The following is a 27,108-nucleotide window of genomic DNA, read 5'->3' as shown; positions in this document are numbered from 1 at the left end:
GACAGTAGTAGAGGCGTATTCTATTTCTTGTTTTATTGGGCCAGATGAAAAAGAAGAAACAAGGTCTCCGTATTATAAGATTGCTAAACATAAGTCAGGAAACACGGGATGACTGAGAGAAGGTTAAAATAAACAAACAAAAATCTGTTGATGACTTTCGAACGACGCCAGAGCAATTAACTCCCCGTAAGTCTCTGGGACAAAATAAAAACGCCCTTTCTGGTCTACATTAGCAGAGAGCGGAGAAACTTGCTCATAGAGAAACGACGGGGCAAAAAAATCTCGACACCAAAGTAGTAAGGAGTATATATATATATATAAGAGTTGGAAGTCATTAGTGTGTTAAGCTGGAGCATCCATATAAATATAGAAACTCGCCCAAGAACACGACAGAGTGAGCTGCGCAACCTATTGTTGAATTCTTGTTTCGCCCAGCAGTTGATGTCTTGAGCTTTTGTTTGAACCTATACGATTCTTTGGAAAAAGAATTCTGCCCATTGTGCTACATCTCGTTATTCGTTCTCCGTTACGTAACAGTCCTTTTTATTGCCCAAACTCTATATGCTGATTTAAAAATAACTGGAATTCTTAGCTAACAATATCTACATAAACCCACGCATTTGATTCATTTCGATTCCAATTTGCCGCAGTCCGTATTCCTCTCTCTAGCTTAAAGCTTAAAAATCTCATTTCGTTAGTGTAGTACAGAACGGCCGAAGCATTCAACCAAATGCTGCAAGGTCGGGACGATGATATCCATGGGCACTAGCGATTTTATTTTATTTTTTTAAAAGGAGGAAACAAAGCGCCCTTGGAGACGAAGGAAACAGTAAAAAATAAAGAATCCATTACAGAGTAGTCGAGCGAATGTAATGCGCACGGACTCGATCCTTCCGCAGATTCAGCCGCGATCGAATGGCCCGGCCCTCTTTCCCTCCTCAATTTTTCTGGGTGTGAAAACAGGCTTATTTGGTCTGTAGAGTTATACAAGTAACAGCGGACAAAGGAAAATCTGAGGTTTCCTTAAATTCCATCCGATTCCCCGAGTCTCTATATACCGACTTATATATTGTCCCATGTAAGCTGCTGGCTTTTTTACAATTCATTTAACTAATCTTTGCCTTATACACGCCACTAATTTAGCTAGATGTACCCTTTTTTTTCTTCAGTTCCTATGACAACTGCCAGCAACTGTTGCCTAGCCTACCGACCTTTTCCGAAATACATCCAGCTTCCAATCTTATATAGATGTCGTGTGGGCTGAGAAGTAAGATAATTAGCATTTTACTTCTAGCTCACTACGCGTGTCTAGGGGGGCGTGGGTGATTGAATCGGATTGAATATCATCTTCGAAAAATACTTGGGAACCATTAGAGAAGATGAAAGTTAGACTCCTGCAACTTTTGAAAAAGAATATAGATATAAGCTGCTAATCGTATTAAATCGACATTAACATTTTTGGAGATTTTTAAAAAGATGAATCGAGCTTCCTGCCAGGTTTATATATTCCTCGCTGCTGGGAAAAGTTCAACAGCGTTTTCATAAATCAGGCAGAGATCCAAACTTTCTGGCCGAGCTTACATACCACCCACTGAGCTTACACACCACCTCACCTGCAACGGATATATACCCAAACACGCGCCCTGTAGTGTCTTAACTTTCGTGCGAGCAGCAACAGCCATTGCCCATCAGTCTACGCATACCTATGCGCCTCTCATTTTCTTTTCTTTTTCTTTTTTCTTTTATTGGTTTATTGAAATATTTACGACAGAAGTTCCCAGTGAAACCTTCCACCTGTCCCGGGATGCGTAGAATATTTTTGAAATATCGTCGTTCGGAGCAAAATGGGTTAACAAAAAATATACTCGATACAGTCACGACACTATCGCTTCTGCCGGAGAAAGAATGCGCATCACCCTCCAACAGCACCCTTCGTATTATTTGGTTCTAATAATTCATTTTTGTTTTCATTGCTTTTTTTTTCACGGCTGACGCCTTCCATGATTGGTTCTGCCGGTGTAGCATATTATTCCGGAAAATGCAGAACAAAAGAATAAAAAGTTACATGTAGAATTTTCACCAAGAATGTTGACCAAGTTAGTTTCTATTAAGACTATAAACCCAATATAATAATCGATCTCGACAAAGACTAATGACTGCAGTTCTCCTGGGTCGGCCGTGACCCACTGGGAAGTGTGGGAACTATTAACAAGAAAAATGGTCGACAAATAGGTTCACTAAATACTACCGACAGCATATTTCTCGTTATTTTCAAAAAGTCTATTAGCTTTTCCATCTTGTACTTTCAGTTTTCTGTCAGACCGGACAGCAGATTCTCTGAACATCAGTCCGTCGATTGTGAGAAGACTACCCACTTTATCATCTTTGGTTGCGTATTGTATCGGCAACTGGCAACACAAGCGCAAGCACTTATTGTCGCCGCGTTAACAGCCATTGACGGCAATTGTAATGGCTACAGATTTTCGTCAAATTCACGACAGAATTGAGTCGATGGACTATATAAGGAATTTGTTTTTCCATTACGTCCTAATGTTTTCTAGAGTGCTGTCGCGTGCCGGGTCTCTGCTCACTATAAGGACATTGTATAACCCACGCTCCTTGTCAAACACATATCGCGTTCGATTTTTGTTTTCTTTTGCTTCTTTGTTTTTTTTTTTCGCTTGAAATTCGAAATTATTATTCGTCGAGAAAGACGTAACAGGATTTTCCATTTAACACTATTGGGGCTGGATGGGGTGGGGGGGGGGGAGCTGACGTCATTTCAAGAGCAATATTACTGTGTCGCAACAAGAAATCAACTCGATTGGAATTCATCGATCGGGCGTAGAGAAAAGGGGGGTGGGTGGTGACATCGTTGGAAACGATTCATCCGTCTGCAGAACTACAAAAATTCACTTTAATATACACTACTCATTGCACTCTTCCACTTATTCCCCCTCATTCCGCATCGTTTGATTCCCATTACAAAGATTATTGCGCGAAATTGAAATTGAAATTTCGACGAATAACATCTTTGCTCACGATGCAACATGTCAAAATCAAAGTCAAGTCTCACACAAATTTGCTGCCGGCGTCAAGCATTTATTTGTGTCTGAAAACTTGCCGGCTGCCTCAATTAAAAAATACATACGTACTATATACGGTAGGACCTTTGACGCTGCTGGCCACTGGAGGCGCCCACCAACCAATGTCGTCATGGATTTCCGATAGATCGCCGACGGTTGTGTGTGTGTGTGGGAAGACGAAAATGGAAACATCGACCGATTCAAAACTGCACAATATGTCCTACACAAAGATACACATTACACAGTATGCATATAGTTTGGCATGCATCGATACAACACATAAAAGGCCACATATAGCCTGCTGTGTTTATGCAGGCGAAATAGTGACGGTTTATTTATATATCGAAGGAGTCGGATAGGCGCGACGGAAATTCCCGCACTGCGTGATGATGCCCAACTTGATGAAAGAAAATATCAAAGAAATGGGCTGAGGAAGAGAAAAAAAAACGAAACTAGAATAGACGAAAAGTGACAAAGGCAGCGAAACACGAAGAATATTACGATGCGCATCAAACGCTTAATAATAAATACCCAAGAAAAATAACCACCAACTGCTCATCCATTTCTCGCCGTCGCGGTCGCGTGGAAATAAGAAAAACCAACAGAAAGAAAAAAAGAAAAAATTGTAAGCTGGGAAATGACGTGACTGACTTCCATCAACGCAGCGCACGATTGCACGTCGCACCTATATAGCCGTTTTCCCCCCATTTTTTTAACATTTCACCCTTTCCCCCCTCTCACTCAGGCCACCACCGTCACCACAGCGCAGCGCAGCACGTCCCCCCTCCCCCCATTTTGATTGCTCTCTTCAAATTGCTTTTTATTAAATTACCGCAAACTGGAAAGTTGCTCAAGCTCCTCATTTGTTCGATTTTCTCGTCAACCTGTTTCGTCGACGCAATATAACGACGAACCAACATTCTGGCCGTCAATTACACTCAATCTTTAATAGACGTTGTATAATCACGAAATACACAGCAGCAGCAGGGCTTTTGGGTCGCTTATCAATATAGAATATAATTACTTATTCAATCACTCTCCCTATTTGCTACACAGTTTTGCTTTTTAAAATATAAAATAAAAAACCGAACGAACGATTGTCAATTTTAAAAGACCATAGTCAAATCGGTTCAGTGTAATCAACTTACGCTTGTTCTACCAAACAACTGCCTCTGCTCGCCACGGAAGAATGGCAACCTAAATGAGTTTCAAGTTGGCGAGTGAGTGAGTAGTATTGATGGGATTTCTTATTATTCGTCCGGTAGATTAACGATCTCGTTTCCAAGCACGCGTGTTCAAACCGAAAAATCAAGACAGTTTCAACATGCCACTTCATTCTTTTTTAAACCGCTTAGCAAATGGCTCCGGTTTTATATAATATAAAGAATAGAAAAACAATTTTTTGGTTATATACTAAAAAGTATAGTAGCCTAGAATACGTGGAATTAAGAGAAATGACTGACGCATATCAGCGGGGAGGGGGGAATTCGTGCCAAGTTGAAACATATGTAGCATCAAGGTGGGGTCCGTGGGTGTGTGTAAACTGACAGCCACAATAACAAGCCCATCGTCAATACATAGCTGACGGAGAATTTGAAAAAAAAGGAAAGAAAACCCAAGTGTAGGTAGCGAAAGAGAAGGGGCCAAAGAATAATAAAAGGAAATGGTTATTGCCGACCTCAGCAGTTGTGGAAAAAAGGATTCATTCTAGACTATTCACGTCGGCTGCACATAGCTGCCAATTCTCACTCGTTTGCCTATATACACTCTATGGCGTGCAGCACACTCTCCAGTGTGTCATACTATCCAATTCTGATCCAACGGACACGGTTCAAATGGGGCGAAAAACAGCAGCTGACGCCAGATATTCGTCTGTATGTTGGGTTGTATGTGTTGGGGATCGGCTGGTTGTGGAAGTCATTGACAGATAGACTTCCCTTTTTTCTTTCCCTTTTTTCTTTCTTTCTTTCTGTGTTTTTTCCCTCCCCATTGGGAATTGCCACCCGCCGACGCCCTACTAGGCAAAACTATGCAACTGTATACGCGTACAACAACTCCCCGTTGTTTTCTTTTCATTTGTTATGTGTGTTGCTAGTTTCCCGAAATTCCCCCCTCTCTCTCCTACAGTCTATCCCCCTTTTGCGTCGCCATTGTTTATTTATGTTTGCGTTGAAATGTCTCGGCGACTCTGTGATTTGTTAACGCTCCGACGAACGTTTTCAACTATTATTGAGGACGAAAACGACTGAGAACCGAATTGATGAATATCCTGACCTCTTATCTGACAATTAGTGCTGACATGGTGATGATGAATTGATAACGACGATAAGCAAGTTTTTTTTAATTTTTTTTAATTTTTCAACAAGGGGGGGAACAAACGAATGAACGAACGATAGATACGACGTTACATATATAAACGTGCACGCCACGAACCCGGCCTGCAGACAGAAAATCAATTTCTTTTTACCCACGAAACGCCACTGAGCTGCTGCTATAGCTGCTGTACGTATAGTAGTACTATAGAGAGTGCACGAGGACGCACGGTCGGTCGCCAAGTCTACCGGGAATCCAACGGGACGAGTCTTGAAAATCAATTTATTATGGCCAAGTATTTAATCATGTTGGGGCGTAGACCAGCAGCTTATAGATCGAGACTGGAATATTGGTTCCCATAAAAGAGAGATAGTCGTTTATTTTTGCAATAATGCTCAAGTCTGCAGAGAGAAAGAGAGAGCAGCTTCTATATCTACGAAAACGGTGCTTTTGCATTATTATTTTTTTTTTCTCGTACTAGATAAGTTACGGATAGTTAGCAGCGAGAGGGGCTCTGCGCCAAGTGGATAGTATAGAGTGGGTTTTTTTTTCTGTTTTGGTTTTGTCGGGCTACTCACGATTACGTGCAATGAAGTACTTTTGCTTGAATGGCAAAGAGCTAGAGAGCTGATTGGGAACAAAAGAGGCACTTGTTCCGATTGCGTCTTTTCTATTCTGCTGGCCCTCCCCAAGTTTGGCGTCGCTGGCGTCACTGGCGACACAGCAAAAGCTCAAAAAAGACTCGCACACAAAGATATAACCCATCAGCCATTCGACTGCGTATCACAACCCCCTCATCAAATGCCCACCACCCAAAAAATAACCCAAGTCTATATTAAGAAGCTTGATCTAAATATCGTTTTTCTTTTATAAAAAAATAAGACGACGGAGAAAAAATAAAGAAAAGATACGAGACATCAAGACCAAATAGCTCGGCGAGCCTATATGCATGTTATGTACATATATATACGAGGAAATATCCAGCGTGTATATAATGGCATAGAGGAGATCTAATGCAGATCAAAGGCGGGCGCGGTTGTTGTCAACCGACGACGCACACTCCATCGACTTTTGGCTGTGTCTTTTTCGTTTGCCCCACAGGGGCGGTGGCAAAAGTCTTTCCCATCTTTTAAAAAAAAATAGTGAATGAGATTATAGAGAGGCGCCAGAGAGAGAGAAAGAACAAAAAGAGGCACAGATACTACTATAGATACTCTACAGGCGACACTATACAAACTACAACGTCAAAGACGAAAAGAGAACAGGAGAAATTGGGTATTTTTCACTGCATTTGCTCCTCTATATACTGCTTGAAGCTATTTGCAAGGAAAACATAACTGGAAATGAAGGCGGCGACGTCGGTGGGGGTTGGACTGGTGGGTTGTTCAACCCCCGCGAATAATGCATATACTGTCGGAGACTGGAGAAAAAAGAAATCGAGCTGACTTGTTTTCCTTTTTTCTTATTTCTTTAATATTTTGTCGTTGCGTTGGAGGTTTAATCCTATACTTCATTATTTAGTGCTGATGAAATGGAGGAGCTTGGCCAGTGATTCAATGCCGTGTATAAACCATCGCAACCACCGCCTCCATCAAATCGAGCCGGATTGGTCTCTGCGTGTATAGACGTCGGTGTTAGCGGCGGTCCTGTGGGATGGATTCTACAATCGGAAACCGGAGGGGAATTGAGGGTGGGGGATGGTAGAAGAAGTGTACATACATATATCTATAATGAATGAAAGTGCTGTTGATGACACCCCATTTATATAAATATGCCAGTAAATAGGAGACTAGCGGCGGAAATAAGGGAAGGGGGACGATGGAATATCGTCGCCGGATTATGTGACCGGGCCGCGCGAGGGTGTGGTCGCTGCACAAATAAAACAAACAAAAAAAAAGAAAGGAGGGGGAGCATGGGGATGTAATATTTGGGGTCCGGCGTGTGTTCTTATGCGGTCGACCAGTTTTTGTTGTGTCTCAACCAAACTTGGATGGCCGTCTGTGTCATAGGCGTCGTCGGGCCAGTTTATGTATGGCCTAATAAAACCGGCCACAAGCGGGGCGGCGGCTACGATGTACGGAACTGGCCAAGGCCGGCCCCAGCAGCCTCGTGTGATATAAACAGACAAGCGGCGACAATTTGCGTCAATACTGCGCCCAACTGTGTGGGGGCAGCGTCATCGGGGCTGAAACCTTACACCCAGAGAAATAACCCCTTAGGAGGCTAGACAATTGTAGCTATAGTAGTAGAGTGCGTAGAGTTGTATATAGTATTTTTTTACGATAGATTCTCCCTTCTATAAACCATCTATCCATATCAAATGTTCCGTACAGCAAATCAGGTCCTAGACATAAATCTCTCTGGAAGTTAAATCTCATTAGAGTTGAATCATGCGGATGCATGTAATAGATTCACTAATAATATCAATTTGATAGAGTATATTACGCAATTAAGCTTAAAATTATTTAGGGCAACTCTGATATATAAGCCTGCAAATAGTATATACATAAAACTGAACGTCAAATTCCGGCCCAACTTTTCCCCACAGCTTTGATATATTCTACACACAAATATTATAGACAAGAATAAGTGCGAGGACTTGTCTCAGTTAAGACGTTCAAGGCTAGATTGATGATCGTGTATCTCTTTGATCCCGTTGACGAATAGCGGATGATATCTTTTTTTCCCTCAACCGCAGAGCTCTTTCACAATCCCGCAGAGCTCAGCGCAACAAACAAAAAATAAATAAATAAACGAAAGTGTTGATGGAGAGAACGGAAAGTTTGATATTTTTGCAGTTATGCCAAAATGAATCACTCTTCGCATCTCTTTCACTTGCTGGCTGAACTGTCAGCAGTATAACAATCACCCGCGTAATAAAATAACGATGAGCACCTGACCGGTTCTGTGCTCTTAGCCGAAATCTTGAACTATGTGATCCCGTGGTCCGTGTGTATCATCACTGCAGACGGGACGATATTTTCCACAGTATATTCTATGGTGGATTCTGAACCCGGCGGAGTCTCGAAATGGAGTCAACGAACGGATTATGGAACGGCGTTAATATATTAAAAAGCTTTACACACAACCTCGTATATTATGTTTTCTTCTTTTCGCTTCGGGAGCTGAGAGATGCTGCCGGGAAAATCATTGACGCTCAAATAGATTTCCAAGGGTTTTTGGGAGGAGGAGAGTCGACGACGATCGAAACGTGCCGCTGCTGAAGCAGCACGCTCTGCCGGAGTGCTGGATGCCATTCATTGGCGCGGGCTGTACTCATGGCAATCAGGGTTGTTAATATCGCCGCGATGAACGATGAAATCGTCATCGGAAATGAAATTTTTTGTTCGAGCGATTATCGCGCGATAGGTTTCAAAATGAGTATCGATCGATAATCGCGTTTTCATCGCCGATGACGCGATAGCGATAGTTTTTTTTTTTACTGCAGACTGCTTAAAAGCAGCATTAAGTTACAGCTGAAAATGGATGAGCACTACAGTGGTGTATTCGCTCATCCAAGTTTTTTTTAATACCACGTCCGAACTGGAAAACAAAGGATATTGTTAATATAGTTTTTCTTCTTTTGAAAAAAATCTGCAGAAAAATATTTTATAAATTTTTTTTTTAATTTTGCAACGTTGTAAAAAGTATCGGCGACTATCGGCGATTATCGCACCGATACTTTTTTGAAACTTCATCGTTCGATAGTCGGCAATAAAAAAAAAACACCAATATCGCTATCGCAATCGGAAATACTTATTTTTTGCGATATTAACAACCCTGATGGCAATACGTCATGCGGGATTTATTTGTAAGCCGACCGAAGAATGAAGAACCGCCCGCTCCAGTGAAAGTGGGGACCCGAAATTGGATTTCGGAAGAAATGATAATGAAGCACCACCACCACCCAACCCGACCTAATAGCTATGCAGCGCCAGCCAAAGCGATGGCCGCATTTTGAAGCATTCATTTCATCATCGTCGTCGGGTTTTTTTATCGAGGGGGGGATTTTCCCTTCAGTTCCTACATATATCCACTTTTTTCAGGCATTGTGTCGTGTCATTTCTATGTATAAGACAGGGCCCTCGGATATAACATTTCAAATAGCCCGGCCGCCTTTTCGTTCGTTCGTTCGTTCACCATCAATTGACGAATTTCCTTTCAAGACGAAAATCGTTTGATTTACAGTTACTAGCTAACACTTTCGCATTTAAAAACCGGCAACATAAAAAAGCTCTTGGCTGTTACATCACACACGAAAAGCGGCGAGCTGCGTATGTGCTGTGTGTTACATTGTCCGATGACGAGCGCATTCACGCCAAGTTGAATGCAATAATGCCGGGATAAAACACAGCAGCAGTCTAGGTTGGAAGCTTGAAAACAAAAGAAATGGATGAGCCTGTTGCATGATGCATGGACGGCACAATTTCATACGGAAGAAGATGAGAGAGAGAGTAGAGCGAGCAGAGGGCTTTCGCTCTTTGATTTCGGCTGCCTGCCGGATTAAGTACAACATCATGCAAATGCCAAATGGGTATTTAACATGAACTATGCACAGCAGAATATAGTAGCGGCAAAAGAATTCTTCCGGAGCCCGAATGTATATATACATGTACTAAGAGCATACAACGGAGATCTATACGCTGTAGCTGCAACAGTATAATTCGCGGTTTTATGTCGATCCCACTCCCGTATTTGAAGGCCAGATGGATGGAACTAGAGTGTTACGAAACGGACGGGCCGTCTGGGCGTTGGCAACTTTTCTTAAGCTCATGCATTTGGCAGTTTCCTTCTTTTAAAATTGATGACAGCGCCGGGGTTTTTTTTTCTCCTTCGCACCAGCCCGCGTCCTCCGCATATCTATGAGTGTCTAGCCTATATAGAGGTTGTCATTGGCACAATGCTGTCTGATTCAATATTGAACATGACTTCACTCTGTGGCGAAACCCGCCGCCAATGTTGAACGCCCACCGTCTATACGTCAATCTCGATTACTTTGATTCGCTCCGAATGGATCGTAATGCACTTTCCAACTTCCTTCCGGCTTAGATTTTATTTTGGGATTTTTCCTTATGTTATGTGTGTATACACGACGTAAGATGGTGTGCACACTTGTACGGTGTAAACGGCAGTTGAGACCGGAGAAGGCAATTTTCCTTCGACTTTTTTCTCTACACAGAGTCAGTCCTCTCCTCTTATGTGTGGGTCGCGCCTATATAGTCGCCTTCTTTCTTTGACAGCCATAGCAGATCTTTTTTTTCCTATTTCTTTATTTTTATTTTTTAAAAGTCCTCTCACAAAAAGTTTGATCAAGAGAAGGGAGAAAAAATGCCGCTCGTTCCGTATCGGACACAATGGGAATGGACAGAGAGAAGGACAGGTCTGCAATGGAATGGACGCCAAAAAATAAGGGAAGTGTCAAACCAGCTGGTGTACTGCATACATGTTTGTTGGGATGGTGACGGCAGGTTGTCGTGACAGTTCGGTTCGCGTTTCCCTGTCTGGTTTGGGGCTTTTCCTTTATTTCTTTTTTTTTTTACATTTTTTTTTGTCTTCTATACGGTTCAAAAGAAAAGAGTGACATTGCTTTTAACAACACAGCCATAGCAATAAGCAGTTTGGCTACTTAGCCCCCGCAACGAGGATAGGGAGAGCACAACACATACGCGGGAATGGGGAAAAAGGGATCGACTCGTCAAACCGCGGCAACAAATGAATCCAGTTTAAAGACTCTGTGAAACTAATGTAAAAGAATAATGCTAACATTTTTTTGCCAAAACGAATATGACTCCAGGTTGAGTTAAGATCAATCATCTCCTTAGGTTATAAAACCCAAGGCGCCTGATTATCAATTGGGAATCTAGGTTTTCATAGGATATCACTATTAATTACTTCAATATCGCTAGAGTTGGTCGACGTTCGACATCATTCATTTTGGAGCATCCGCTAGGGGCGCTATAGATGTGTAATGCTCCGGCTTGTATTCGTGGTATAGTAGCTAGCAGCAACGGCAATAATATAAAAAAAAAACGGCGGTGTTTTTAAAGACCTATTGAAAACATTAAATTACCCTTTAAATTGACACATCTGAACATCTCATTTAAAAGGAATTGACAAACTTTCGTATGTTTTAGCCAATGTGAAACGATTCCAGAGCGTCAACGAGCGTCAAGCCCGTTCAAGCCGCCAGCAGCACACACACGAAAAAAGCTTAAGGTATAATATCGAGCATTCAGTTGAGCTCAGTCGATTTCTGCCAGGTCGATCGGTTCGACATGACATCATACATATACGTAGGTCCGGCTTTGGCGGCTACACTTGGATCTATACGCGTCATATATCTATACAGGGCCAAACAGCAGCGGTGGCCCATCGGTTTAGTTCGCTCTATTAGCACGAATAGATTCCCGGCGTTCAGGGTTTCAGCACGCCACCAACAGTTTTGACCGGTCCCGGCGATTGTCACGCAATCAACCGGGGGCTGTCTGTAGCGCGATAAAGTCCGAGCTGGAAAGCCGAACGGAGAAAAATTCCTTTTGGTCCCTCACCGCTTTAGACTTTCTCTCTCTGTTCGATCTCGTGTCTGCTGAAATACCAATCCGATATCTATATAATACTCCTATCACTCTATATTAGAACTGATGTCCCATATTATCCCAAGTGGTATGTCTATACCTAGACCTTGGCTGAATTTTCGATTATATATCTTCGATCGTTTCTTCGGCAATATTTATACTTGTGCTGCCGTTCTATTTGGTTGTTTCCGCTTTTGATTAAATTTCAATGGGAATTCGAAGCAGACGAGAAGTCTGAAACCGCCCATAAAAAAAAATTCCCCTCCTTCCTTCCCTCCTCACCATGTTCTTTAATTTTGGGTGTAATTGAAACCGGGATATTATGGGCTATAGTGCGTGTTTGGCGCTGTGTCGCTGTCACACGATGGGTTTATGAGAAAAGGGGAAACGAGCGCGGGGAGAGCTGCTGCTGGGTTTCTGTTTTATTTTTTTAAATAGCGACTTCGAAGCTACGAGCGACGGGGGCCAGCCTATACTATACTACTATACAACCATATCAAGAAATTTAATATCAGACAAGCTGCGTGTGTGTACATCGAGCAAAAGACCGACATTTCTGCGTACGTGTGTATATGCTGCTGTTGTGTATATCTCTGCCTTTGGCCCAGCCGAAAAACGGAGCGAGGCTTGGATAGAGTTATATAACTGAAGATGATCTTTTGAAGCAAAACTAAGCTGGCACTACTAGACTCTATTCCCCTTGGTTGAACAATAGCTGCTTCCTCAATCAAATAACGGATAGAGAAAAAGAAAAATCAACTGCCACCCACCCTTATCCCCCCCCCCTCCCAGCTCCCACCTACTTGATGACAGACGGAACGATGGATCCGGAATAAATTATGGAACAGTGGAGCATTCCCGAATAATGATTGCTTGGTGCTCATCTTCACATGAACGATCTATCTTCATATAATCGCATCCTCATATCCATATCCACGTGGACATCAATGTTGTAGGAGACTGCTGCATCGTGCATTGATCGACTAGATTCCCAACCATGTCCCAGACCAATTTGTCGGCTTATTCAGCTCCTTTTATTCTTCTCCTTTTTTTTACGCCTACGCGCCAGAGCTTCCGTCGACTTCCGTTTGCTGTTATATGCCCTGAGAAGAAAAAGTCACCAACGATGACGAACTCCTTTAATCGATCCGGATGACATTTTCCCCTTTTTTGATTTTGATTTTTTTTCCCTTTCTCGTTGTTCAGCATTTTTCATCACCTTGGACTTTTAAATCTCTCTTGATTTGGCCATTCTCACTTGTACCTCTCAACTTCGCCTCACGTCTGTCCATAGTAGAAGCGCGGAGTATATCGGTCTACGTAGCTGGAAGCTTATTTTAGGGGGGTCCTTGGGCTCTGTAAAGATTCCTGCGTAGTTTATTTTTTGTATTTTTGACAGAAAAAAAAAAGTGGATGGAAAAGTGTGTAGGCACATATAAAATGAATAGACTTGGTATATAAAAACGCCGAGCTCAGAAATCTACAAGGTGGGAAACGGGAAAACTTTATCGTCAATGCTCGCAATTACTGGACGGATGTCACACCCATCGCTCAGACGGCACTCTATAGTATATCTATACAATGACGGGAGATTTTCTTCTTGAAATCAGATTTTCAAAGATTTTGTGTATCGACCGCTGCTGGCGTTAGACTAGTAGATATAGACAGCCGGCGGGACGGAAGACCAACTTTTTTTTTCCTTTTTTTTTCTGTTGAGACTTTAGACTTTAAGTTGCTGCGTTGAAAATGATATCTAGTACATGCTACTACACCGGTATATAGCAACGCATATAATATATGTATACTCGTCTATGCTGCAGCAGCTTGTTTTTGAAAACTTTGGAAAGCATCGCGTCCCTCTCTCACGCGTGGCTTTCTAAAATCTGATGCTGAGAACGCGTCGATTCCGGTTCGTTGATGAAAACTGGCTACACAGAAAGAGTTAACTCGTAACTTAATATTTCACGGGGGCGCTTTCTGCTACTATAGTACTATTCGTCTGTGCTGTATAGACTCTCGGAATAAGCATTCGCAGTTATACGGCACTCGTTCACGCAATTCCGCTTTCAAAGTCCAGGTCCAGCTGCTGGTGGTCGATGCTGGCCTTCAACAGCGTATAGGCCACACAAGGTTCTTTGTTGGCTAGCAACAATTGATTTGAGTATAGTATAACAGCCGGCTCGATTCCACTTTAAACTATCTAATGCCGCATAATTCTCATGCATTACAATTGATACACGGGCCGGTTGAGTGGGCGGCTTTCTTGTACTGTATACTCATCAGCTGTTACATATGGTGATGAGGTGGCTTTAAGCGGGAAATACGAACGCTGCTGGATGCGCTCAATTGTGATGCCAAAGCCCCTCCTGCTGCAAAGGTATTGCCGGTTATTATCAACTCAACTGGCTGAAGATCAAAGAGACGTCCAGCATATTGGTACCCTGTACCCTGTGCTACCCTGTGCTACCCCCCCCCCACCCCTCCGAAAAGCTGATTTCTAATCAGTGGATTTGGTGGTCCGACTTGCTGCTATGCTGTCCCGCGTCGAAGTCTCATCGAACGACAGTCGCTAAATGAAATTGACTTACGTCATGCGCATGTACTGACCTAAGCAGTAATCATCATTATGCGACAATCCCCCCCAACCCTCTTCCTCCGCAAAAGTATAACGCATCATCATGCCAAAAACAGAAGCCAGACAGAAATTCTGCATCGGTCGTAATTTTCTAATTCGCTAATATCTCCATCGTCTGCCATTCTCCATCTGATATAGTTTGGCGGATCCATTTATACATCCAGCAGCATGGCAGAAAATATCGTCTGAACATAAGACGATAAGTACGGCTGAAAACGGGTGCGGCTTTACGACGTTCGCCCCAAACTAACGCTAACTGTGAACATACAAACTTACATCCAAATGTAATTCACCATTGACTTATACATGACGGTATATAACGCTTGACGGTGAAATTTATCTTGCGACCATTGGCCCGCAGTTGTTAAATTATACAACAAGATCTATAAAGGGTAAAACTTCGTCTCTCACGATATTTTCTCAAATGCGGCAGCCGTGGTGAAAAAATAAGAAACATGTCAAAGTCAGCTAAATGAAACGTATAGAAATTATACTGCTGGCTGGACTATACCGGGATTTTTATTTCCTTGTTATTATATCCTGCCATCATATTTTGGCTGGGCTTATAATATTAGCCCCCCGCGCTGTTGAGTGCACGCAATACACCAAAACTGGATGCAAATGCCACGGCGTTATGAAACTTGTTACATGTCACACACAAAATAAAGAAAAGGACTCGTCCCGTCCACGCTAGGCATTGACGACCACCTCAATCGTCTACACCATTCTCATTTTTAAGGGTTGAACTGTTGAAGGGATTTACCGTGGCCGGCCGAAAATCACAGAGTATCACTGCTGCGCCGCACTGTAGCGTGACGTATATACGGGTTCGTTATATTTCCTAAACTAGTTGGCATTTTCGGGCCAAAGTTATAGGCCTAATATGTGACAAAGAATATAGCGACTGTGAATCTGGTCGATATGCGCGCTCTGCGCTCGCCGTAGCCCCAAAAATGGGGGCCAGCCAGCGCAGTCTTTTATATAATACATCCAGTATGCATGTATTGTATATATGTACGCGCGTCGCCGTAATAATCTGATGACGAACGCTGAATTTTCTTTGGCTTCCGAGCAGCAGCAGCAGTGAGAGAGCTTGTCTGCTGAAAGGATTAGATATACAGCAGCAGCAGCAACCGTCACATTCATGTTGCTTGAAGATTTGATGCTTGTTTGATGGTCAGCTCTTTTAGTGGAGAAACGCTATTGCGAGTATATAGCCATCGCCATCCTGTAGTCATTCTCTCTCTCCCGACCTGTTTTCTCATTAAGAATGAGCTCCTTGTATGTGTGTATACGTATACGTCTATATTTCGGCTAATCTGTAACGAACTCGTTATCACGCTCTTCCAGTTTTCAATTTGATTCGCTAGCTGCTTTCATCATCCCCGCAGCTTGCTTTACATGATGAAAGCTTTCGTTTGATGATCAATAATAATGGCGGGATTTCAGTTCAAAAAACATTTTTTTCTTTTTTTTTACTAGACTATAACTATTTTTTTATTTTACTTCCTGTTGTAATTTCAATTTAATTGCCTTTGATTTATGACCGTTAACTTTGATTTCGTTTCTTCACTTGTTCTCTCGAATAGATTCCAGTCGCAACAACTTGGAACCGCTTTCGCAGCAACAGCAGCCAGCGAACAAAGGTTCGTCACTAACTTCCAGCAACACTAAAAGTAGTGTGACATCAGCCGAACTCTACGGCGACGGTTTCTCGTCGTCATCTGCTGGAGCGGGAGCATCGGGCGCCCTGTCGGCACGCTTCCTCACACCCAATGGCACTCTAATCACGGCCCAGCGCGGCACTCCGGCCAGCCTGCCTTGCGAGGTTGTCAGTCTCGGAGATGGCGTGGTAAGTTAGACGACTGATATCCTCTCACCTTTCTTCAAACGTAGTTTGGTTTTCCTCATATTTCTTTAGCGAACCCTGTGACTTGACATTGAGAAATGATTTCATTATAAGAGTATGAGGATTAAACGCGCATGGCTCCAGGTCGATGATTTCCGCTGTATTTGCGAAGCTCTTTCAACCGAAATGGCAACTCTCTCTTCTGGTATAACGAACTAGTAAACCCATTAGATCAAAGAAAAGTAGAACGGCATTCCGCGTAAGCTTTTTCCTGTCTATTTCGTCGGATATACACAACGGGTTGCAGGGTTTGCTATAGGCGAAACATCTTCCTTTCGTTTGAATTAGACGTCACGTGAAATACGTTATTAAAAGAACCGTGTGTAGCTCACACACAACCGTCCCTCTTTGAAAGCTTAATTTCCGCTCAAATGCCACTACAAATGATTTTTTTTTTTCTTTTTCCCTTGGCGTTTTTATTTTATTTTCCCATTCGACGCGACTTTCTTCTTGTGATTATTCCAGCGAGTTTCCTGTTCTGGACGTGTTCTGGTTCTTTTTTGTTGTTTTTTTTTCCCGTTTTCTCTCTCAGTTTCTACGTGCCATACCGACCTGATGAATTTCCTGTCTGAAATCAGATTGGCCTGTCGTTTCAGCGGGCACGAACCGCCAGAAAACTTTTTCTCTCGCCAGTTGGGCGATGTCGTCTGTGTGTTTGTATCTGTCGAGGGGGGCGGCATCATCAATGTGCGTCATCCCCTTCTTCTGTTTTGTGAGCCTTTCTCTTCCGCCGCGACTCTATGACTTCATTTTCCTTTTCTTTCCCATTTAAAAAAATGCCGAATAGATGCAACGATGGCGAGAGTCATCAAAACGCCGAAGCGTGCAGCGTCTAACTGTGTGTCTATATATATATGTGTGTGTCTGTGATACTACTAGACACATCCGGTAGTTATATCATTTTTGCGTTTGCTGCCGACTGGTTGGATGACTTGGAAATTTTTGTTTCGTTTCTTTTTTTCTTGGGGTGGGGACGAGTCCTGCGCGCAACAAACGAAAAAGACGCTCTCGAGACGCGTTTGCCATCTTTTATTTACAACTCTGGTGACAAGTGAGGAAATGGGCAAAGCGGAGGAGAGAGAGAGAGAGAGAGAGAGAGGGAAAACGCGGCGCAGCGCGATATCAAAGAGTCGAGTGAGAAATGGTGTTCCGGAACGAAACAAAAAGCTTAGATGTTCAGTATATAGGGCGGGCGGGAGCGGCACATATTTTGAAAACTTTCCGCTTTTCTCTAGCTCTGCTGATGTCTGACTGCCTCATCATTGCAACACGGCCCTTCGCTTCCCTGTGGCTGTGTTATACACTACACACATTGCAGTTTAATATCAAAGAATAAAGGGTAAATATATATATATATATACGGTCCTGAAGAAAATTCGTCGAAATCAACACTAAGAGATGATCGAGAGTTGCCGGAATATAACGTCGTCGTCCCCCGATCTTCGTTTCTCTCTCTCGACATAGAGTCGCAACGGAGAGCAAAAGGCTTCGGGCGTCCCGAATGGGGAAAAAGAAAAATGCCTCAACGAGAACAGGAAAGGCTCTGGCAGTGAATGCCAGTCATCAGAGAGAATCGACCGTCTACCAGCAGCAGCAGCCGAGAGAAGAGAGAGAGCGGCAGTATTCTATGTACTACTATATCTCCAGCAACAGCCGCAAAAAGCTGGAGGCTTCGTGAATCGTGACTTGCAAGACGATGCTCCTAAATAGACTCATTAGATCCTTGCACTATTTGTCAGAACATCTTTTTTCCCTTCTGCTTCCTCTTTTTCTTCTTCTTCTTCTTCTTCAACGGGCAGATCAATAAAGTCTCGGACACACACACAATATGATATAAGCCATCAACTCTGTGCTGCGTGCTCTCCTCTCCATCAAAGTTTTCGCCGTAATGGATTCACCGGGGCTCTCTCTTCAACAAGCCTCCGGCTCTTTTGGCCAGCCTTATCAACCGTTTCAAATTTCCAGTCTGCAAGTTTACACACAGAAAGAAGAATCAAATGAAACGAAAAAAGTGGGGAGATGGCGCGCAACTTGATTCGTCTCTCCCTCCACAGAGCTGCTATAAGAACGACTCGCTCTCTAAACTCATATGTATACATTTTCATCCGAAAAAGAAAAAAAGTTAGATTTCGATTTAGCATCCATAAACTAGATATGTCAACTTGACGATCCATCAAATTCGCACGACGACGTACGGAGCCGAGCAGCTCGCAGAGCCAAAGAGACGTGGTGCCATTAATAAAGTCAACAATGGAAGACGAACCTCCTCTTCTTCCACCCAGACGCACAAAAAATAAGGAGCGGACGACGACTGGAAAAAAAAGGCGATCCCTTTTCAAGATGCGCCGAGTGCCAAAAAAGAGAAACAGCGTGAGTGGATAGAGAGAGATAGAAGAGTGAAGAGAACCGAGTGTTGCGCTCATGTTACAGACCTTGTTTCGTCGGACTTTGTTTCATTTTTGTCCTTTTTTCTTTTAGTAACGTTGCTCTCTGTTTCTAGATATTCTAATTCTTGAATTTGTATGGATTTATTCAAGATAGTTTGCGAGAACAGCAGCGTAGCGCGTCGTTATCATTTTTTTATTTTTCAACGCCACGACGCCCGAGTGGGTTCCTCCCATAGTCTGCTAGACTTCTGCGTATTCTGCGTCTATTATATTGCGTATGTTTCGATTTTAGAATTGAACGCTGACCGCGCTCTCCCGCGCGCGTGTCGGGAAAAAAGGACTTGCGACTTTCGCGTTGATCCAATTCGGATAATCCAGGAAGTCAAACGAAATAGAATTTATTGTCAAAAGTGCCGGTGTACATGTACGCAGTGGTAATTTAATGTCTGTGTGTGTATATGCATATCGTGTCTGATTATCGTTAAGCTCTCATGCAAAGCTCGATCGGCAAACGACTTATATTACATGTTGACACGCTCGTTCCAATTTTTTATTATTATTATTATTTTTTTAAAAAGGAAAAAAAATATGGATCAATAGGTTTGATTGTGATCGTGTACCAAATCAAACAAAGCTCATGTCCGCGGCTTATTCTGCCCGACCTGTAAGCTTAAAGCAGCTCGACTATGCAATGAATGAGATTTCCGTTTCAATCAAAACTGAAACTACAAAAAGACTCTCAAACTTTGTGTAGAAATTCAAATGTCAATCGATCCTCCCACTCTCCCAGCACAGTCATTATTGTCGGCATTTATTAAATACCGGTGTCTGTATTTATTGAACAACAATGTGAGTGGAACAATCATCAGTGCTGGACTGCTGATTGCAGAATAATTGAAAACGCAAAAGAAACAAAGAGATATTATTATTCTATCGTATTCTATAATAATCAAAAAGTTGTTGTTATCGTATTACGTCATTTGTGCAATGGATTTATGTGCGTTGATAATATCTATTTCAGAGCCATTAGATCAAAATCTTAGTCGCGCTAATATCGACGAAGTTTCGATGGTATGCTGCGGGTCTGATGTGCATAGCAATGCCAGACATCTGCCATTCGTCTGGATGATCCGTCATGTCGTCTAACTGTCCAAACTCGGCAGCCGACCAGCCAGATGAGATTCGGCAGGTTATAGTCTTAATTAGCCGGATATGTGCGTCTATGTATACGTCTCTCGTCTAGTCACACAGAGCGCAGCTAGGCAAACACTTATGCTAAAATTCGGGTGCGGGTCGAACGGAACAAGTTAGTGAGTCGTTATTGCGACGAGGGGGGTAGAATTCGATCGATATAGGATGTACATGGCAGAGAGATAGACTAAGGAAACACAAGACCCAGTTTGAGAGAGATCAATGTGCGCTATGATGCCGCTGCTTCCGCTTTATATCTCTCTCTCACCCGTTTCCTCCCTCCCAAACCACCCGTCAGCCAGCCCCATACCTCAAGCTTATTGTCGCGGACTCGGTCGGGTGTGAGAGAGAACGCCGGGAACGATGGAACGAGATGGACGAGCCCAAATCAGAAGACAGAGCCCGTAATAGATGGCCTATAACTGCAAGCTATAGTCCGCACCAGCAGCAGCAGCCAGCCAGCGAGCTTCTTCAATGTGGGTGGCGGCCCGGCGGCTGCTAGCAGATTAGTTGGGCCGTCAGACCGTTCCCAAAACCTTCTACCCTTTTTGCCCGGCTGCTGCTGCTGCTTCAAATGAATTCAGTCCAGCGCTCGGTGGCCGATATATAGCGCCGCCCGTCTTCACTCTTCCTTTTTTCCTTAGGGCACTCATTTCTAGACCGAAAGTCTAGAGAGAAGAGCCGAGCTTCTTTACTTTGAGTCTACGTGCATCAAGTAATAGAGAGCTATTCCCCTTCCTCCTTTTTTCTCTCTCTCGTCCCGCTTTATTCCGCGTTTGCCTATCTGATGCGCTACGCTAGTTTCAGCTGGAGCGGCAGCTCGAAGGAACGCATCCATTGCGATCCAATCTTCTGCTCTTTTGCGCACATCAACCAGCCAAGAAAGTGTGTGCAGGCTAGCTATACAGTCAACTGGAGTGTGCCAACGTGTATTTATATACATGTATAAGATCTTAGACTCACTCGAATCTCCAAAGTTATACAAAGACATAGAGTTTAACTCTAGTAAGTAATCAGGAGCCGTTAGATTGCGCAGCAGTCTTTTTTATTTTGGATGAGACTTTGAGGAACTGCCACTATGTCTGTGTGACACACACACACACAATGGGGATGACCTGCTGCCGAATGCTCATACAGAGATATATGGACGCCCGCAGGCCCACAAAACCGCGTCTATTAGGTCGCATGCTGGGCGATGTTACACAATATAAAGCGCGACGGGTGGGGGGGTTACAGTGGAGTTGCGATTCGTCCCGCGCGTTCCTCTTCCGCCCAATCGATTCTCTCTCTCTCTAACTGAGTTTTATATTTACTTTAGCGCTTTTTTTCCCCGTTTCTCTCGGCGTGATATGGCTGGCGGTTGGACATCGAAAGGCACTCCTATGTATATGTACGCTGTGCCTATATGCGTAGACCCCACAGAGCGAGCGGCCAGTCGACTAGATAGAGTAGAGACTAGAAACATATCGGTTTCAAAGTGTATAAAAATGAGGCATCTCGGGTATCAACAGTTTATACCGCACCGTTGCTGCTGGTGCCTACGCTGCTCTCGTTTGGTCATCGCGCCCCAAACTGATGTTTGCCGTCCATCCCATAGAGTCTCTCTCTCTTTGCCCGCCCGCCCAAGTGCCCATATCAACAAAGTTCCACGGTTACAGTCCCCTCTTGAACCTTTATTGGGATACACCGTATCCCTTTTTCGGGGTACCGCATAGACATGCACTCGAAAATACAACCGCATTCTCTCTCTCATCGTACTTATACTATACACGGTACGGCATTTATAAATAAACAAAATGGAAGTATACATGCATGTATAATACCCGCCCTTTTTTTTCTATTCAAACGGTCGTCGTTTTTCTGGTGGGGATCTCAACTAAATGTGGACTAGTATAGTTCAATCTAGTACTATGAAATTATTAATTCGGCCGTCTCAAAACAGTTTCAGTTTTGAAACCAACAGTTTCAATCTTGAAGAAAACGCCGCGTTCCACTTCGTACACATCAATTGGCAATGACGTCAACATGAATAACCATTAGCCAGATTGCGAAACTATCGATTTTCTTATAGATAACCCGAGGCAAAAACGCGGTGTTCTTGGGATACGTGTAGTAGTAGTAAAGAAAAGGGCTTGTTTTGTAGTTATAAGTTTAGGCTATATATATCAGGCAATTCAACGAAAAAGAACATGACCGCCATCGGCTTATTCAGTCGTCGACACATGACCGAATCTCGAAATAAATGTGCACCAATGTTTTTTGAATATTACACCCGCCAAAATCAAACTATAGTATTTGATATACCATTTCTGGCTGGAGGTGATGGATGATTTGGAGCTCTGAAACTCAATATCTTCGATATTAAATCTTCGTATTTCTATCCTATACGTACGTATATATATTTTTTCGATTGTCGTCAGCAGCTCTTGTACGCCGAGAAAAAGGGTGGGTGGGTAAGTCAATATTCTCCCTGCACTAGAGGAATTTTTACCAGAGAATATACACAGAGCGCCCATCATAGGAGAGCGCGCGGTTCTTATATAGTCGTATAGATCTCTCTCTCTATATGGCTGGCTTTTTTTGGCCGCTGCTTTTGATGGATGGCCGTGTTGCACAACGAAAAGGCGAAAAGCGTGGGCCACTTACGCACGTCTCGAATGGCCGCAATATAGACGTCAAAACCGGCCGTATACTCGGCGTCGTATAAGTGACCCCAATAAATAGAGTATAGTACACACATAGCATATATACCCGCACGTACACGTACATTACCAAGCTGTGTGTACATTTATACGCCACCAAAACATCTCTAATAAAAAAAAAAAGAAGCCGCGGGATTGTGCTGTCGTGAACATTAAGTCGTCTCCCCTTTTTTCTCTCTGCTGTGTGTGTATATGAACGACAGAGACGGGTATATAACGATGAACTCACCAAAGCGGCAGTCAAAAATAGACCCCCCCGTCCGCGGCCAGCAAGCTCTATACTGCGTCTTTAGTTTAGTATACGGCAGGTTGTTGGCCGTTCGGCGGTGAGACAACTTTTCATTGATAATGACCTAGTTATAGAATGGCGTCATCGTCTCTCTCTCTCTTAACTTGGCTTGATGTCTGAGGTCTAATAAAACGACAAAAACATCAAAGATGAACGTCAGCAGCCATAGAGATAGAGCCCAAATAAGTTGGAGCTTAGATTTCGGTGCTGCTGGGGTTTTGGCTTTGAAAATTATTTTCCGAGATTTGGCGGCGGGGGGATATCTAATTTGCGGCTCAACACTTCATCACACTGCCGCAAACAAAAAAGAGCTGTCAAAATTTCCGTTTGATCGTCGCAGAGATCCGACTCTTTTGCTGATGACGGTGGTGGCCTATACACTGCACTGGCTGCTGTTGCCAGCAGAGAGTGAAACGAAATTGCTTCCCGACATTTGCTGACTTTTGATTTCCCATAAAGCCGAGCGTTGTCAAATAATCCGGGGTTCACTGGCGTTTTTCATATATGTATAATCTCTGCCGAACCTGATCGTTTGCTGCTGATCTAGCGATGAATCGGCAACTCACTTGGAAAATAAAAACCCGTTCATGACGTCACTCTCTCTCTCTCTCTTCGACATAGATATTCATCCCGAAACTTTTCTCCTCTTGTGATGGCTTTGCTCGCGCGTTATTTGCTATTGTCACGGTCGATTAGAATTGCGTCGCACAAGACACAAAACGCGCGGGTGGGTGGGGCAGGTCTTTTGGTCTTTTTTAAATGGGCGATGAGACGCTCGTCGTCCCGCTGTTTATTTCCAACTTGACGGAGTTGCTGCTGCTGCTGGTGGTGGTGGTGGCTATTCGTTATTCTCTCCGTGTCTAAAAAAAGGGGGGCACGCGATAATCCCCCCCCCCTCCCCTCCCACGTATATATATACTAAGTCTTACGTACGCGGGACAGTTGTGTCTTTATTACACGATATTTTATACATCACGTGGTCTCCTATTGCGACTGTGAGAGAGAGAGAGAGACGTGACTCTTTCAAGTCACGTATACACTGTGTCTTGGGCGGTCTACAGCTCACGCTGATAAATCACCAAAGCGAAATAGCTCTCTCTCTCGTCTACTAAAACCGAAAGGGGTTTTAGCGTGTGCTGTGTATAGGCCTAGGACGACGATATATCTACGCGGTACGTACTATAGCCAGTTTTCGTTTGGCATTGAAAAAGTTATTTGTGTGCGCCCAACAAACGACGGTTTCACTTCCACCCGCCTTTTCTTTTCTTCTTTTTTGTTCTTCCGCCGACGTCCGCCGGCTCCGCTCTTAGATAGACGTGTATAAAGCTCAAAGCTCCGGCGGATTGAAAGTTTGAACTGGCGCGCGCGCTCCTGGCTATATTGCAGCAGGCGCACTTGGCTGTTGCGCTGCTGCTGCTGCTGTGTGGCCCTTTTATTCTTCTTCTTTTCTAGCAAAACAGAAGACTACCGTATACTACATAGACGATAGATACTTGTCTAATGAAATTGCGCTGGCCAATTCCTCTTCCTATTGTTCACACAAACCAGACGCCAAGCGACTATCGATCTAGTCTTTCAAGTCTTCCTCCTCCTCCTGCTGGCTGCTGGCTGGCTGCTGGCTGGCTGACTGCTGCAGGCGCCCGGTGGCGCATCGTCCCAATTCGGACGCCTCTGGATCTATACAGTGTACACGCTGACCGCCGAGAAGTCAATCAATCTGCCAAAACGAGCCACCACCACCATACAAGTTTTCCCCTTTTTTCTTTTTTTAAATTCTTTTTCATTTCTAAAAGCCACTTGCCCTATCTGGTTTTGCCTCCGCGGCCCTATATATATAAGGCAGCTCGCCGGAGATCCATTTCATCTATCTAACGTCTGGACGAGAGAAATACAGCGACAGTACTGTAGTATACTTGATTGCATTCTTTCCATCTACTATCCTACAGACGACGAGTTATATCCCCTGAAACAATTCCCTTGTAGCTTTACATTATCGCTGAGCTCCGTTACAACCGCGAATATCTTCCATTTAGGAACTCTCTAAATTTTCAAAGTCGTGTCTTTTACCTAATTCAGTTAATTAGATGAAATTCCGGACATGAAAAAAAAGGCAATCGATTGGTGTTTTGTGTGTTTCTTCTTTTTTTAAAAAGCTGCTTTTTGCTTGAATGCGAAAACTATCAGCGACCGAGAAATTCATTGCATAATTGACGATGACGAGAGAAAGAAAAAGAATCAAGACTCTTGATATCAAACTATGTTCATATAAGACATTCCATTCGAGCGCTCGGCTTTTATTTGTTTGTTTGTTTCTTTTATTTTTATTTGTTTTTCTTTTTGCCGGGGTGCTCACAGTTTTTTCTAGCCGGGGAAAAAATTCTTGGAGATATGGATTTTGGTGTGTGTACGCATTCCTTTAGAGCCAAGCAATATTGTCGTGACTCTGTTATAACCACCCTCCCCTTCTCCTTCGTCTTTTATATATTGCCAGTCAGAAATTTTCAAGTGAAAAACTAATTCGCTGGATGCTTCTTCTTGATATATATTTCAAGATAGTCAGTTTCGGAATTGGGGGAGGGAGGAAATTGTCTGATATTATAGATTAAGTACGTCAGGGGGTTCGCTCCTATACGGACGGGGGGCCCCTGATCTTGTTTAACAAAATACTTCCTTAAAAAAAGATTATTATAATCATATACCAGAGCCAAAGGGGCTGGTTATTTAAGTCTCGTCTATGCATCTAGACTGAATGCGCTCAACACACATAGTTCAACCGCCAATATTATGTATATACTACTTTGGAAATCCCCGAAAAATATTCCAATATGCGCCCGTCGGAGCAGGAGAGGATGCATCGGGGGGGAGGCGCGGATATCTTAGCCAGCATCCATTGAATTACGACCATCACTTTATAGCACATCGGCAGCTAGCAGCTATAGCAGCTAGCAGCAGCTCTATATAGCGCTGGCGATCGATAGCGTGACGGATTCCTGCCAGCAGATCGCGCCTGGCGAGGAATACTTATAGCCCCCCGTTTTTCTTTTTTATTGATTTGATTTTGTGTGTGTATGTGCTGTGCTCTGTGCTGTGTGCTGTGCGCGCGCGTGTCTGTATGTGTGTGTGTCGGCTGGTATTCACTTGTTTTATTTTCTGGTATGCGATGAAAAAGCAAAAGGCCATCGACTCTATATGGAAAGAAGAAAAGAGACGAGAGAGGAGACGCGGTGATACGATGGCGTGTGTGCACAGCAGCAGCAGCAGGAGCAGCAGCAGGATAGCACTCTGATCGATCTGTGGCAGCGGAGTAAATCGAATTCGGTGACCGCTCCTCGACGCCCATCGGACCAGGGCAGCGCCCGAGCTGAAACCTCCTCCCGGGAGAGCGTTCTGTGTCCTGGCATCATCATGAGAGCCTGTATATTTCACGCTCTCCACAGATAGAAAAAAAGAACGGCGTAGAGAGAGCGTAGAAAGAGAGATAGATGTAGACAATGCAACCCGCCGAAGCGAAGCGACCCACAAAAGAGCCTCTCTGTGCTGTGTATATACCAATAGAGTTAGGCAGTTATTGCCCCTGTCTGTACAGGCCAGCGTCTGCCGTACCCCCACCACCCGTTGTTCATACGTAACCTCAGAGAAATAAATTGAAATTTCCCATAAGGCGCCCAGCAGGTATACAGGCCGTACAAATTCCTGCGTTCGTTCACGCTGCCATTTCATACCCGCTTCACTTCCCATCTATTTTAAAGAAGAAAAGCTAAACTGACATCACATACAGTGTCGAACGGGATAAAATAAATATAGAAAAACGAAGAGATAATTGAAGACGTGTAACAAGTTGATGCTGATGACGTATTATAGTCGATTTTCATTTTGCTAAATGGAAAAGAGATTCTCATTAAAAATACGGTGAAAAAGAGATTACATAATGATTACTTTTTTACAAAGGCTCAACATATGTAAAAGACTCCCACGTCTTTTGTATGTAACAGCAGATAGTATATATAATATTCCAAGTTTA

General features: G+C 43.5%; 1 protein-coding gene across 2 annotated transcripts in view; it reads left to right on the top strand.

Moving 5' to 3' along the window:
• Positions 1-27,108, top strand: part of LOC124209860 (igLON family member 5-like) — a 48,085-nt gene that overhangs the window by 6,946 nt on the left and 14,031 nt on the right. For both annotated transcript variants that reach the window (XM_046608082.1, XM_046608081.1), the window contains exon 2: positions 16,199-16,461. In XM_046608082.1, the coding sequence (XP_046464038.1) occupies positions 16,199-16,461 (263 nt within the window). The remainder of the gene's footprint in view (positions 1-16,198; positions 16,462-27,108) is intronic.

Source organism: Daphnia pulex, chromosome 12 (genome assembly GCF_021134715.1).
Source record: "Daphnia pulex isolate KAP4 chromosome 12, ASM2113471v1".
Lineage (NCBI taxonomy): Eukaryota > Metazoa > Arthropoda > Branchiopoda > Diplostraca > Daphniidae > Daphnia > Daphnia pulex.
This window is presented reverse-complemented; position numbering and strand designations above follow the sequence as displayed.